General features: G+C 41.4%; 1 protein-coding gene across 1 annotated transcript; it reads right to left on the minus strand.

Annotated features, from left to right (window-relative positions):
• Nucleotides 1-708: 708 nt before the first annotated feature.
• On the minus strand, nucleotides 709-11385 carry LOC146638972 (pre-mRNA-processing factor 39). The gene is made up of 15 exons (XM_085372128.1): nucleotides 11325-11385; nucleotides 9878-10119; nucleotides 9633-9758; nucleotides 9394-9512; nucleotides 8937-9104; nucleotides 8510-8690; nucleotides 8307-8411; nucleotides 5507-5636; nucleotides 4533-4687; nucleotides 3597-3723; nucleotides 3212-3483; nucleotides 2601-2785; nucleotides 2436-2510; nucleotides 2006-2171; nucleotides 709-926 (listed from the first exon to the last, which is right to left on the minus strand). Exons 1-15 carry the CDS (start codon nucleotides 11383-11385, stop codon nucleotides 855-857), a joined length of 2184 nt encoding a protein of 727 aa, XP_085228254.1. The 3' UTR covers nucleotides 709-854.
• Nucleotides 11386-15149: the final 3764 nt, after the last annotated feature.

Below are 15149 nucleotides of genomic sequence, written 5' to 3' on the forward strand. Positions count from 1 at the left end.
TTAACTTCAAGGTTGTTGTTTTTTTTGGCTATTAAAAAAAAAAATCCTCAGCATCTTTTTTCAGTAAGTTTTAAATCTTGTGTCTGAGTTTCAGCCCAGATCACAGTCGCTAACCAACAGCAGTCCCTCTTCTCACAGAAATTATGCTAGTTTGGCTAAAAATAAAAACCCACGAAGAAGACGAGCGCTTTCCCTGTTTGCATGTGCCCATCCAGCCAACACTTTATTTTAAACAAAGGGCATTCTCTTTCTTGTAAATGCTCTTTCTGACATGTAAACTCCAGATAATGAGCAAGGCACAGCGACCCGAAACAGGCCACCAGTTTTACAGTGTGATATTTGATTTTTTGCCCCACCCACTCTAATTATGAACACACAAGCAGAAACACATGACACAAAGAAACAGTGTTGTGACACACTATAAAACACCTTTATATACATTAGAAAAAAAACATAGCCTAGTCTGTGGAATGGTACAAAATGTCAATCATACATCACCTGTGAAGTTGGATGATTTTAAAACACGAGCAAAGCGGTCAACTTGCAACGAATACAAAAATAGTTCTGATTAAAATTCAAAGACACGCCACTGAAGATGAGCGCCGTGTTTCCTTTCATCTTTCCACCTGCTGTTCAGGGAAAAAAAAAAAATGAAAAGATGATCTTTTAAATGACCATAACTCCTCGTTTTCATAAATCCAGTGAGACAGTGAGGTGACTGAGAGGAAGGACGGAGAGGGAAGAATAATGACTGGATGAACTTTAGCAGGATGAAACTTCTCCACAGTCTGGAGGACTGTTCAGTTCAGTTTTATTGTTCAGTGGCCTGATGCGGTCTTTTGCTGTTGCTCTCTCTAGCTGGGTGGATAGTAGCCCTGGTTGTAGTTCCAGGTGTTCTGGTAGCCGTAGCTGCCGTATTGTGGTTGCTGGAGAAAAACCACGACAAACAGGAAACAGGATTAAAAACATCTTAAACTGTGCTTTGCTACATTAAACCAAGCTGGAACCTCGGGGGCTGAAAAATCAAGACACCTCTTGAGCGTCCACTTGAAGGAGCATCTAGTCATTCTCAATAGACTGTAGATAAATGATGGCTACAGCCATCATTAACATAGCCCATTAGTTTCTGAACTCCAAGCTTAAATCTTTAGCTGCTAAACTCCATCAATTTATTTTAAGCCCCAGTCACACAATGCTTCCTGGGGCAAATGCTAAAAATGAATTTTTTCAAGTTGGTCTGATTATCCGGGACAACATATGTTTTTTTCAAAGGACTGGTGGTTGTAAGGGGTTTCTGACAGCCCTATTATATGTGCAGCACTGGTAACGGTCATACAGCCACATCTATTTATGTTTGGCCCTGGACGGCAGGTATAATGGGACCCTCACTAGTCTATAGGCCTGTTTGGCTAGCTCGCAGGAGCATATTACGATGGGTTCAACTGGGCAGGAGGCAGGGGTACACCCTTAATAGGTCACATATGATCAATTTAGAATGAACCAATCAACCCAGCAAGCCTGTTTTTGGACTACGGAGGAACCTGGAGCACCCGGACAGAACCAACACAGGCTCTGGGAGAAAATGTTAACTCCACACAGAAAGACCCCAGCTGACCAACAGATTCAAATCCAGACATCTATTAGAGCTAAATAACACACTAATAAAATACGAGAAATTCTCATCAAAACTGAAGACAAAAACTTCTTTGGATGGTCCGTTTACAGAACAGGTAACATTATTTGGCAAATAATTGCATTAAAAAACAAAAAAACAACACAATTATCAGGTATCTGTATTTGTGCTATTAAATTAGATCTGAACATTTTCAAACTAATAGGAGGCTGTGTTCATCTTCTATATGCAGCCTCAAACCCATCCTAATCTAACAATTACATAATTTACTCTCGGATTAATAAAGTATTCTGATCCTACTCCACTATTAATAAAACACAGGCAGACATGTTAAACCACATAATACAGAGTTTATATAAATCTGAGTGTTACCTGGTACCAGCTGCTGTATCCTCCGTAGCCAGTCTGTGCGCTCATATCGGCGCCCATCACAGGAGGAGGCGGCGTGGTGATGGGGACGTGCGGCATGGTAGGTGGGACTTGTGCAGACACAGCAGAGCCGTCATCAGTTTTGCTCAGCTTCTCTGGATCTTCATCCCTACAGAACGAAAATCCTGAAAGCGTGACTTTCATTCTAATCAGTTCACATCTCGTTTACTCAGCAAAAATATGCATCTAGACCTCAGCTGTTATACATGTTTATTAATGAGGCAGATGACAATAACATGAAGGACTATTCTTTAAGAAAAATAAATCATCTAGAAGTGAAACCCCACCCCTTTAAGGCATTCAGACTACATGTTAAATAATACCAGGGTTTAAGTCCATTTCACATTTAGTTAGTCGTTCCTCCCTCTCTCACCCGTTCTCGGCTTCTCTCTTTGTTCCACCGAGCTCCTTCAGCAGCTTCTGGTGCTCCTCGTAAACAGACAGCACACTGCAGAGGACACACATATAAAAACTGAAGAACCTGAAAGGGTTTAAGGGAGCAGTTTAATTTAAAATAGTTCTCTTTCTGAACTCTGACCTCTGGATAGAGTTGCTGTAGTCCTCTGCGAACTGTAGGCCCCTCTGTGAGAAGAGGATCTTGGTGTGAGGTTCGAGAGGAGCTGCCAGAGCTCGTGTCACACACTCCTGCACCGCTGAGGCTGAGGCCCAGGGGTCACCTGAAACCTCCAGCTCCAACAGGTTCATGTGCAGTTTATCATTATCCTGAGGAGAAGGATAATGAAAGGGAAGAAAGAGGATGGGGGCAATTAGTACCTACTTTAAAAGTCCACTAAAATTTGAATTTTCTTTCTTTCTGTTTTTTAAAGTTTGCTCAAACAATACAGGATGCAAAGCTTGTTTGTAAACACAATTTACAAACTGAACATCATGTGTGTATTCAGTGAGATTTAAAACATCTGATTCAACCTACGAAAGCATCAGGAAAATGTTAACTAAGGTCCCAGATCAAGTGAGCAATACGGAAGACTCTTTTTCAGGGGTCGACTCTGATTGTTTTTGCAATCAGAGTCGACCCCTGCTGGTCATTACAAAGAATGCAAGCATCGTCTTCACTTTTCAGCTTACACAAATTTATGGTCTAACATAATTTCTCTGGCAATATGAATGAATTGTGCTCTGTCATCTCACCGGACTAATTTCCAGCGCTTCCTGTAAAACACTGCGGGCACTGCTGGGGTCCCTGCCCAGTTTTAGCAGCAATCGAGCCAGCTTGATTGAATAGAAAGCGTGTAACGTGGGCTTCTCTTTGGATTCAGCCACCGCCTCCCTCAGCAAGGCTTCCGACTGATCCAGCTGGCCGGCTCGTCTCTCCAAAGCAGCCCTGCGGATACGGACGACCGCCAAACCTGGCAGTTTCTTCTCCAGGGCCTCCAACACTCGCCGAGCTTCAGTTAAGTCACCTGATAGAGAAGATGATAAGCTTTCATGACTGTCCAGTACAGCCCTTAAGTGTCTGTTAACATTCAAGAATAAAGAACAAAGGGATGGGTGGGTGTTTAATGTTTTGTCATACCGTGCCTCTCCTCAAAGGTCGCCCAGTGCATGTGGATGTTGGGTTTGTACGCCAGGTGGATTTCACAGGCTCGTTTATAAACCGCCCGGGCCTCGTCCACGCTCTGCAGCTCCAGGTACTGGATGTACTGAGAAACACACACAGAGATTCATGCAGACTACATATGAACTCAAACTGAAGTTTAAATATCCTCCAGTGTTATGTGAAGTTTTACAGACTTTGAAAAGCCAATTTAAGCACACATGCATACATGTCTTAACTGCTTTTTATTTTTTATATGACTATTCAAACAGCACCGATGTCCCGTTTTTGGGGTTGCAGGAGTTAAAGCTGTTAATGTAGAGTTGGTCATCCTGAGGCTGGAATATTGATGATGTTGCTGACGGACGTGTATGCAGAACAATATTTGGTGATGGCAGGTGTTTACTGACTGGCTTTTTTCTAGATGCAAATCTACCTAATTCCTAATTTGAGCTTTTTCTTTTTCAAGGTGGATCAGAAGCAACTATGCTGTCCTTGAGCCGGATCTCATTGAATTTGCACTTACACTTATTAGATGGAAGAGACATCAAGGGTAACAGGGTCATTTTGATCCTCTGCATTTTTAAAAAGTATGTGTTGTTTTATTGTAATATTTCTTTATTAGTAAATTCTAGTATATATTTTACCTTTACGATCTGTAATGAAATAATAAATAATTTGCAAAACTGATAAAAATAACTAAGACATAATTTTAAATACTAACTTTGATTACAAAAATTTATTTAACTTCAAGAAATGACTTCTCTGGCTTTGCTGTTTATTGTTGCTGAATGGGGCCAAAAGGACCCACCTGGCAGTTTTAGTGTTAAGGCCTAAAATTCTGAGTTTAGGGAGAATTTAAGGAGATTTTAAATCAACCTGCAGAAAAAAAGTGTATCTGCAAATCATTCTTACCCTGGACCAGAATTCCTCATAGAGTGCGCAGGCGATCAGGCAACGTTCAAAGAGGATGCGAACTCTGTGGTCATCTTGAGCAGCTATAGTGTCCTCCAATGGTTCCTGTGGAGGGGCCATGACCTCCGACTCCTCTGTGATGGCCTGGTTTGGATCTAGTATGACCGAGGTGTCACAAAGCAGTCGCACAGCATGGGCAAACAGTTACAAAAACATCTTTATATTTGTTTTGATACTTGACCAGCAGGAAACGATTAATGACAAAGAGAAGCCCTCTTACATGGGAATCAGCTAGTAAACCACACCCTCCTCCTGGTGCCATCAGGACTGTGCAATTATTTCAAATGTAAATTCAGATACAGTGATTGCCTCCAATAATTATTAATACAAAATAATCAAGACCTGCAATGGGGCTCTCATTTCATCTTGCATTATAATTCTAATCCTCTCTCTTATAACACAGTTTTGTGCCTGTGTAAAAGCCCAAACTCATTCCTCACTGGCAGGTCAGCTCAAGGCAAGATTAGGGAAAGAGATTTTTGGTTGGAAACACTTTGGTTTTAATGGGTTTGCAGGATTAAACTGCATACTTATAAAGACCCCCAGCTCAAAAATGCTTATTTATTTATAGGTGAACCTGCTAAGTTAAATGTATTTTGTCATATAGATTTGTTACATATAAGAGGGTTTCTCTTTGCCTAAATGCACTGTACTGTACAGCGCTTTTTTACTTTGAGAACTTGATACATCCACCCATTCCTACAAATACTTTTTTCCCCCCATTATGGCAACTGAGGTTTCAGGGATCGACCCACTGACATTGCGATTAATAGAAGGTCAGTGGTTCTCCATAGCCACAAGCAGATGAGGATATATGATTACGCATTGTAGATAAACATGTTATTGCAACCGTGTGGGAGCCTGTTTGGAACACTTCATTTAGATTCATGGAAACCAAACAGCCTCTTTATCACCTGTGTAGTCACCTTGGCTGGGGTCTTTCGTGTCCTTGTTCAGCTCTGTGATCTCCCAGTCGAGGTATGAGTGCCAAGTGCGGAGCTGGAGGCGATCAAGTGGCTTAACGTGGAAGTACGGTCGCTTGATCTGTAGTCACAGAATGCGGAGGGAGCATCTTTGTTAAAAAGGGATCTTAGTTTAAAACCTATGAAGCCAAGAATTTAAAACTTTCTGATTACTGCCAATAAAACCTTTAGGTTTTTTTCCTCCAACTGTCTTTGTCAAAAATCTTTTTCTTTTCTTTTTTTTTTTAAACACCTACAGTGGCTTGCAAAAGTATTCGTTCCCGTTGAACTTTTCCACATTTTGTCACCTTACAGCCACAAACATGAATCAATTTTATTGAAATTCAACGTGAAAGACCAATCCAAGGTGGTGTACACGTGAGAAGAGGAACGAAAATCATACATGATTCCAAACATTTTTTACAAATAAATAACTGTAAAGTGGGGTGTGCGTAATTATTCAGCCCCCTGAATCAATACTTTGTAAAACCACCTTTTGCTGCAATTACAGCTGCCAGTCTTGTAGGGTATGTCTCTACCAGCTTTGCACATCTACAGACTGAAATCCTTGCCCATTCTTCTTTGCAAAACAGCTCCAGCTCAGTCAGATTAGATGGACAGCGTTTGTGAACAGCAGTTTTCAGATCTTGCCACAGATTCTCGATTGGATTTAGATCTGGACTTTGACTGGGCCATTCTAACACATGGATATGTTTTGTTTTAAACCTTTCCATTGTTGCCCTGGCTTTATGTTTAGGGTCGTTGTCCTGCTGGAAGGTGAACCTCCGCCCCAGTCTCAAGTCTTTTGCAGACTCCAAGAGGTTTTCTTCCAAGATTGCCCTGTATTTGGCTCCATCCATCTTCCCATCAACTCTGACCAGCTTCCCTGTCGCTGCTGAAGAGAAGCCCCCCCAGAGCACGATGCTGCCACCACCATATTTGACAGTGGGGATGGTGTGTTCAGAGTGATGTGCAGTGTTTTGCATTTTGGCCAAAAAGTTCCATTTTGGTCTCATCTGACCAGAGCACCTTCTTCCACATGTTTGCTGTGTCCCCCACATGGCTTGTGGCAAACTGAAAACGGGATTTCTTATGGTTTTCTGTAACAATGGCTTTCTTCTTGCCACTCTTCCATAAAGGCCAACTTTGTGCAGTGCACGACTAATAGTTGTCCTGTGGACAGATTCCCCCACCTGAGCTGTAGATCTCTGCAGCTCGTCCAGGCCTCTTGGCTGCATTTCTGATCAGCGCTCTCCTTGTTCGGCCTGTGAGTTTAGGTGGACGGCCTTGTCTTGGTACAGTTGTGCCATACTCCTTCCATTTCTGAATGATCGCTTGAACAGTGCTCCGTGGGATGTTCAAGGCTTGGGAAATCTTTTTGTAGCCTAAGCCTGCTTTAAATTTCTCAATAACTTTATCCCTGACCTGTCTGGTGTCTAACTCCAATCGAGAATCTGTGGCAAGATCTGATAACTGCTGTTCACAAACGCTGTCCATCTAATCTGACTGAGCTGGAGCTGTTTTGCAAAGAAGAATGGGAAAGGATTTCAGTCTCTAGATGTGCAAAGCTGGTAGAGACATACCCTAAAAGACTGGCAGCTATAATTGCATCAAAAGGTGGTTCTACAAAGTATAAGTCAGGGGTAGGGCTGCACGATTTTGCATAAAATGAGAATCACGATTTTTTTTGCTTAGAATTGAGATCACGATTCTCTCATGATTTTCTTTTCCAATATAAATATTTATTGCACTTATTAACTGCACATCAACTTCATAACAGTTGAGACTGAACATAAAAACAATAAATGTCTCACATTTTGTCGTTGCCGCAAAATGTTGTACTGTTGTAATTCCGTCTCCACTGTTGCTCGACACTGCGTGTATACAGCAGGTAGTGCAACAATAGAAAAATAGTTGCTGGACGGCACTGTGCAGCGTTTGTCTAGGGTGTTGATCATTTTCCTAAATCCCTCGTTTTGCACAGTGTTGATGGGAGCCATGTCTTTAGCCAGGTGATAAGTGATAGCCTCCGTAATTTCTTTGTGCCTGCGAGAGTTCGACGGGTATGGGGAAGCGCTGTATAAGGTTTCCGTTATTGATGTTTGGGTGGTTGACCGGGACGGATTTTCTCCATGCAGATTATGTCCCGGATCAAAATGTGATACTATCTTCATCTGTTTTTTTTCTTTTTTTTTTTTTTTAAATCCTTGTCATTTGGAAATGAGATCGCACATAAGTATGAATTGAGATCGCAATTTTCTAACGATTAATTGTGCAGCCCTACTCAGGCGGCTGAATAATTACGCACACCCCACTTTTCAGTTATTTATTTGTAAAAAATGTTTGGAATCATGTATGATTTTTGTTCCACTGCTCACGTGTGCACCACTTTGTGTTGGTCTTTCACGTGGAATTCCAATAAAATTGATTCATGTTTGTGGCTGTAATGTGACAAAATGTGGAAAAGTTCAAGGGGGCCGAATACTTTTGCAAGCCACTGTAGGTGTTTTTTACTTTCCCCAATAAGGGCTCATTAATATATATGTAGTTTTCTACCAGGACCTAATCTGTTAATCATCTCTAATAACTCTTACATTAACCCCTTGATTCAGGACAATGTTCTACATTAGCACAGAAATAGGAAAGCACTTATGAATAAAGGAGAGAAAATAATCCCTCTACTTCTCCTAGATTCTCTTAGATAGAGACACAAAAACTACAGCAGCAGCGAATCACAGAAGGACAAACTCACGGCATCTTCAAAGTGCCATCTCTTCCGGACTTCTCCCTCGTTGTCCTGATACACTTTGTCCCTGCGTAGTAACACCTGCTCCCTAATCTTCTGCATCAATTCCTCCTAAAACACAGAAAAAGCATTTTATTAGTCTATGTGACCTCCACATTAATCCACATCACACATCTCTAATCAATGTGAGGCAGGTGGATGTTACTCACTGTGTCTGTGCCCTCGGGTGTGGCGGGCTCTTCCTCACCCGGCGGCCTCTCCTTCTCCTCCTCCTGCGATTGTTCGGCTCGTTCCGCTTTCTGGCTCTGACGGCACAGCTCCCTCAGCTCCTCGTACTCCTCTGGAGAAAGCACCTCTTTAGGTTCATGGTTGTTCAGATGCTCTTTAAACCTGACAAATAAAGTAAGACCTCAAATTAGATTAACAAAAGAGGAAAAGAAGAAATGAAGGAAGGGACAGAACAGTGGAGTTATTTAGTGTTGCCCTTAAAAGATACAAAACCTAGCACATGGGGAAATATTTTAACAACTATTAAAAGTTCAGTAAATTAAGAAGATAACATGTGGTATTCTAAAAGTAAAGCTGGTAGAGAAAAACACATTAACATCAGCATAAATAACTGGGTGGTGGCCGTACTTGTCGTAGTGGGTGTTGTAGAGCTGTGTGGGGACTCTGAGGACTCTGTCCAGGACGGCTGTTGCGTTCTTCATGTTGCCCTGCTCCTTCTCCCACTCAACATACAGATCCCAAAGCCGGTCCGAGTGGAAGTCCAAACCGGCTGCCGCGACAGCATCCTCAAACACACTGATGGTTGTTGTGAAACAAATAAAAGCATGATAATCAGCTTTCAGTTTCTCTTAACCAAATCTGATTAGATTGGTTTTAAGACCAGGAAAAAAAGATGAACGTCTAAAGACTTCTTTTTTGGGAAACCTTACGAAAAAAAACAGAGCTCTTGCTGGAAAAAAGAAATTTTAGTTGTATGGGGAAGGCAAAGGCAGAAAAAAATGAAACTAAACAAACAAAAAAAAAAACAGGAAAAAAAGAGGAAGGATTAAAAAGGAAGTAAGATCTGGTCTGTGTGTATGTGTACCTGCGAATCCGCTTGGGTGACTCAGGAAGGTTCATGTCTAGTGTTCCTAGCAGCAGATTGATGTAGTGGATCCACAGATCTACACTGAGAGGGATTGCCTGAAGACCCTGAATGCACACCTAACACAACACAGGACACCCATATATGTTAACTACCTAAATAAAGCGCTTCTAAATAGCCTTGAAAGTATTATTATATAATAACAGTAGGACAGAACAGTAAAAGCTCTCTCGCGTTACCTCCTCTGCTTTGTCGTTAAGCCCAACGCGGCGCTCCAGATCAGCAAATTTCTTCCAGTAACCATAGCAGAGTGGATAGCGAACAAGGAAGGCTTCTAGTGCTCTACGTGAAGATGTGACGTGACCCTGAGGAGACACATTTAATCCAAGTGTCACACGAAGCAACTCTAAATTTCTTCACCAAAAATCTCTTGTGATCTCCGGAAAACAAATGTATCAGAGATCAATCAAAGAAACAAACACACCTCCTGCTCACAGTACTGCAGTAGGTCAGTCCAGGAGGTGAAGTCTTGAGGATTGTCATGAGCGCCCTTCCACAGACGCTCAAAGTCTGCAGGTAGCTCCCCTTCTTCATCCACTGCGGCTGGTTGCATGGAGAAGGAAGCAGGGTCGGGGCCAACAGGAGCCTCAGGAACCACGGCGGCACTGCCGTTCTCTTCCGTCATTTCAGGTAGAGGTGGCGCCGGAACCTCAGGAGCTTCCATGGCTGAAGAGGAAAAGATCAGGGGCATATCTCAATATATTTAAGACCCAAAATATGTACGATACTGAAAAAGATACACTTTTTGGTTGAACCAAAAACCCAAAATGCAAAACATTCTGAGCCAATATTGATGTTTAATACAAGAATTTGACTGACAGCTGGTGCCAGCAAAATCTTATTGTTTACATTGTTTCTGTGATTATTTAATCTGCTTTTAGTGCCAGAGAATAAATCTCTTCTTTATGAAAACTTTTATAAAGTCTGACAACTCGTCATCACATGGTCTCAAAGCATTTTGATGTGACAGACCAAAGAAATGTTGGCCACTGACATAAATGGTCATCTGTCTATGTGTTAACCCTGGGACAGACCAGGGTATACCATGCCTCTTGACCTTTCACAGATGAGATTTGAATTATTATTATTTTAATTATTTTTACAAAAGAAAAAAATCCAACAGCCTACCTTTTACAAATGCCCATAGTTATAAATTATTTATACTCAAAAGACTACAACACAAAGAAACACCCGATAAAACTCCCATTATGACATCGTTTCTGTTTCATCTTTTCTTTGTTGTTCAGCAGGTGTGATGAAAAATAGAAAGAAGACTTAAAGAAATACTCAGCTGCTTAACTGAAGTTACGTAACTCATTCACTTTCTGTTTCTTCTACTTCCTGAATAGTTTTGAATGAAAAATGGTAATAACAGAAACCATGCATGAACATGTAAACTTTAGAATAAAATATGAAAAGAATGGAAAGAATTATCTACTGCCTACAGCTGTGATTTATCTAGTAAAAGGCCAAATAAACTCAACTAAAATGAGTTCGTACAGTATTTTGTTTTGTTTTACCGACTCCTGTCTGCGCCTGCAGAGATGCTTCATTCATATAAAGCTCAGAGTTTTAAAGCGCCTCTGGGCTGTTTTTGACAGACTACAACTAACTTGTCGAAAAAGGGTACACAACAGCAGCCAACAGCTGTATACCCCACCCGATTGTAACTTAGTGAAAGTAAAAGAGAGACTGTTCTCCGTGCAGGTGAATTCACGTTAGCTTAGCCTAGCATGTCATGCTTGCACCCACAATGGCTCCAGCTGGAGGCTTTGTTTTTAAAAACGCTGGCTGATTAAACCAAAGCTCCACCACATCTGTAAAACAACTACCGGATACGAACTCTAAATTCACCACCGTTAATCATCTACCTGAAGACTCTACCAGCTCCCCGTTGCCGCTCATCTCCTCACAGCCCTCCGCCGCCGCCATGACGGTAAACGTCTGGCTGACGTCATTCAGGCGCGACAGGACGCCTAAAACAACCTACCACGCTAAAAGTGCAACATTTACATTTTATGGAAGCTTTTCACCGCCACTGAAAAAAAGTGCCATCCACAAGTCATGCCATCCACTATGATCACAAAATTTTACATTTTTGATATAACAACCTAAATCTCTAAATTTTGATATAATAACCCCAAAATTTGAGACAATAACGTGAAATTTGGATAAAATAAGCCGATAACGACAATTTTTAATCTTACCCAAACGTTCAGTATAACAACCTGAGATTTTGACACCGCAAATATTGATAACCCCACATTTTTATATAATAAGCCGAAATTTTATTATTACTCAAAGCTTCAAATATTGATATAACCAAACATTTTGAAATGATAACCTCAAACTCAAATTTTTTATACATAACTTGAAATTTTCAGACAACCCAAAACGTTTATATAATCACTATAGTAATTAGTGGTGTAGCCCAAGTTGTTAATTTAGTTTCAACTGGAAATGGAGGTCACATAGACAAATGATAGTATATGCTCACAAAAATAAAATACAGAATATGTCTTATCCAGGTTTAGTGTTTGGCAACGAGGTTGGCTTGTAAGTGCTCTTTTTTTAAACTTTAAACCTGACTTTTCTTATTTAGACTATTTTTGTTTTAATTTTTTTCTTATTCCTTGTTTTCATATTTATTGCTTGTGTTTGAATTCATATTCTTGTTGGCTTTAACTAATCTAATTTCACTGTACCTGTGTTTGAATAACAAAAGATTATTGAAATCCACTGGTCTATGCGTTTAGAGACTTCACGATCCATTTTTTACATTCCAGTCATAGCTGGACTGGCCATCGGGCATACCGGGCATTTGCCTGGTGGGCCGATGGTAATTTTTCGTTTTTATATGGGCCGATGTTTTGTTGTTGTTGTCTTTTTTTCCATAACCGTGTAAACAGTGAAAGGTGGCGGATTGGACAGATGCTGGCAGACGTGTAAAAATAACTCAATTGTTTGGTAGTGGCTATGGTGGAGCTTTCACAGATTCAGTAAAATTAGTAAGCGGTGGAGGCCAGCAGGTGGATGGGGGAAAGGACTGGAGGTGGAGAGACCCAAGGCGGCCGCCAGTCCGACTGTCAGGTGAAATGAGCTTCAGGTAAGAAGTTATGACCTGGGCCCTGTTTCAGGAAGCCGGTTTAGTGGAAAAACTGAGTAAGTATACCCTGAGTTAACGAAAACTCTGGGTTTTCGGTTTCACAAAGCGAGTTCAGCTGCAGCCTGAGTGAGTCACTATGACGACACACTCCGTGAAGCTAACCTGCCCCCTAGCAGGTTTACTACAACTAACCCTGACTGTCTCCGCCCCTTTGTCGGAAACCTGACAGTAGGAAGTGTCGGACATGGCGTTGCCCCGTCCTTGAAGAGCCAGTAGATCGTGAAGCCCAAATTCTCCGCAGAGCTCACCGCCGGGAGAGAGTGATCAGAGCGCGTTTGGACATTTTATCATTTCCTGATGATTTTCTGTGCGAACGTTACCGTTTCTCAGCACAATCTATAATTTATTTGGATAACATCCTCAGGCCATATATTACGCATGTGACACATCGCGGACATGCTCTCAGTTCATTGCATATTATTTGTATTGCACTTCGGTTTCTTGCAAACGGGAGCTTTCTGTATAATATTGGTGACGCTGAGCACGTTTCCAAGGCTACCGTCTGTCGGGCAGTCAGGAATGTTACAGTTGCACTGAAACGTCTCCTGTACTCGTCTGTGGTGTTCCCCGGTCACAGACCCACAAGATTTATCAAAGAGGGATGCCACAAAATTGCAGGTATCAGGATGACCAAAACTTAATGTATGATGTGGTGATACTTGGACTACTACTTAAATTGCACATTTATTTTCAGGGTTCCCAGGCGTGATTGGCTGTACAGATGGCACTCACATTCCAATCATTGCTCCTTCAGTAAATGAAGGAGACTATGTGAACAGGAAGTCTTTCCACAGCATTAATGTACAGGTACATAGTTCCCTGTAGCATGTCAAACTAACAAATTATTTCATTATAGTAATGGATGCTAATTTGTGTTCTCTGCACTGTGAAGATCATATGTGATGCTGCCAACATTATCACAAATGTGGAAGCCAAGTGGCCAGGCTCTGTCCATGACTCACAAATATTCCGTGAATGTACACTGAGCACAAAATTTGGACATGGTGAGTTGAGAATACTTTAAAATATATAAAGACCAATTGCTTCAGGGACATTTGAACTGAAGTGTATCCTTCTGTCTTAGGAGAGTTCACTGGCTACTTGCTTGGTGATAGGGGGTATCCATGTTTACCCTATTTGCTTACCCCTTACCCTGACCCTGAACCGGGCCCACAGCAGCGATATAATCTGGCTAATTGCAGGACAAGAGCCAGAATTGAAATGACTATCGGAATGCTTAAGGCCCGGTTCCAGTGCCTGCAAAGACTCAGGGTCACCCCAGAAAGGGCATGTGACATTATTGTGGCATGTGTGATTCTTCACAACATTGCCACAATTAGAGGAGAACACTGTCCTTCTGAACCAAACATCAGCAGTGATCCAAACCATGAACATCCTGACCCTCCCACGGACATACAAGATGGAAGCGCAGTCAGAGACACCATATGTCACAATCATTTCTTTTGACCCATCACCTCAACATGTTGAAAGAAGAATAAACAGATTTTTTGTTCAACTGGCTTTATTGGTCGCCTGTATTTCCTGTACACAAAGTATTAAAAGATGTAAACCTCATAAAGTGTCTCTGTTGCTTCCTCCTCTGTAACAGCTGTCAATGTTTCTTCATTATTTTCCTGTAGTAAAGAAATAGACAACATTGCTGTTCTACTGTAAACTCATATAATCTGTGGAGTATTACTCACAACTGCATGTTGGTCTGGCTCAACAGGAGGCTGCACCAGATGCAGTACACCACCACCATCAACTGATAGAATATGAGGTTTATACAGGTCACTTATAACTTACAAGGGACCAAATGGCAATTAACAAACATACCAATCACCTTACACTTCATTGTCATTATGCTCTCAAAGACAACCAAGACTGAGGGAAGGCAAAATCAGTCGGAAAATAACTTCACTACAAAATAATCCATTATGGTAAAGAGTTTATCAAATGAATGAGTAGCACTGCAAAGGTGACTGTGAAGAAAGGATGTATGCACATCATGTATTATTTTGAATTTACCCCTTATGTAGGCACTTGTGTCTTGCGGGGTTATTGCCTCAGAGGATGTCCCCGCAGAGATGCCTTCAGCCACAGGGCGCCCACTGTTTTGGCTGAGGGCCAACTGCTCAGCCTCTGTGAGTGGTGGTGGTGGAGGACCCCCACCTGTTTTTCGGGCCTCCGCTTTTTTCTGTTGGCTATAACGGGCCACATTTGAGCATACAGAGTAAGCAAATATGTACTTGTAATGTGCTCAGATAATTTCAATAAGTGCTTACAGAAAGAAAATTAATGTAGCCTCTAACTGCAATTGATTTACATCGGACAAACAGACCAAGCACTATGGCTCATAATACAATTACACCTCACCTGTTTGGACTATATTTTTATATTTCATTTTTACTTGCTGCCAGGAACGTTTGGGGCCTGTTGGGTTGCACCTGCGCTCACATCACATCACAAAATAAAATGTATAAAATAACAAATAAAATAACATATGATAAAATAACGTGTTAAATGGGTG

Source organism: Diplotaxodon limnothrissa, linkage group LG2, assembly GCF_057381915.1.
Source record: "Diplotaxodon limnothrissa isolate DT_005_m linkage group LG2, D_limnothrissa_male_GT1.1, whole genome shotgun sequence".
NCBI lineage: Eukaryota > Metazoa > Chordata > Actinopteri > Cichliformes > Cichlidae > Diplotaxodon > Diplotaxodon limnothrissa.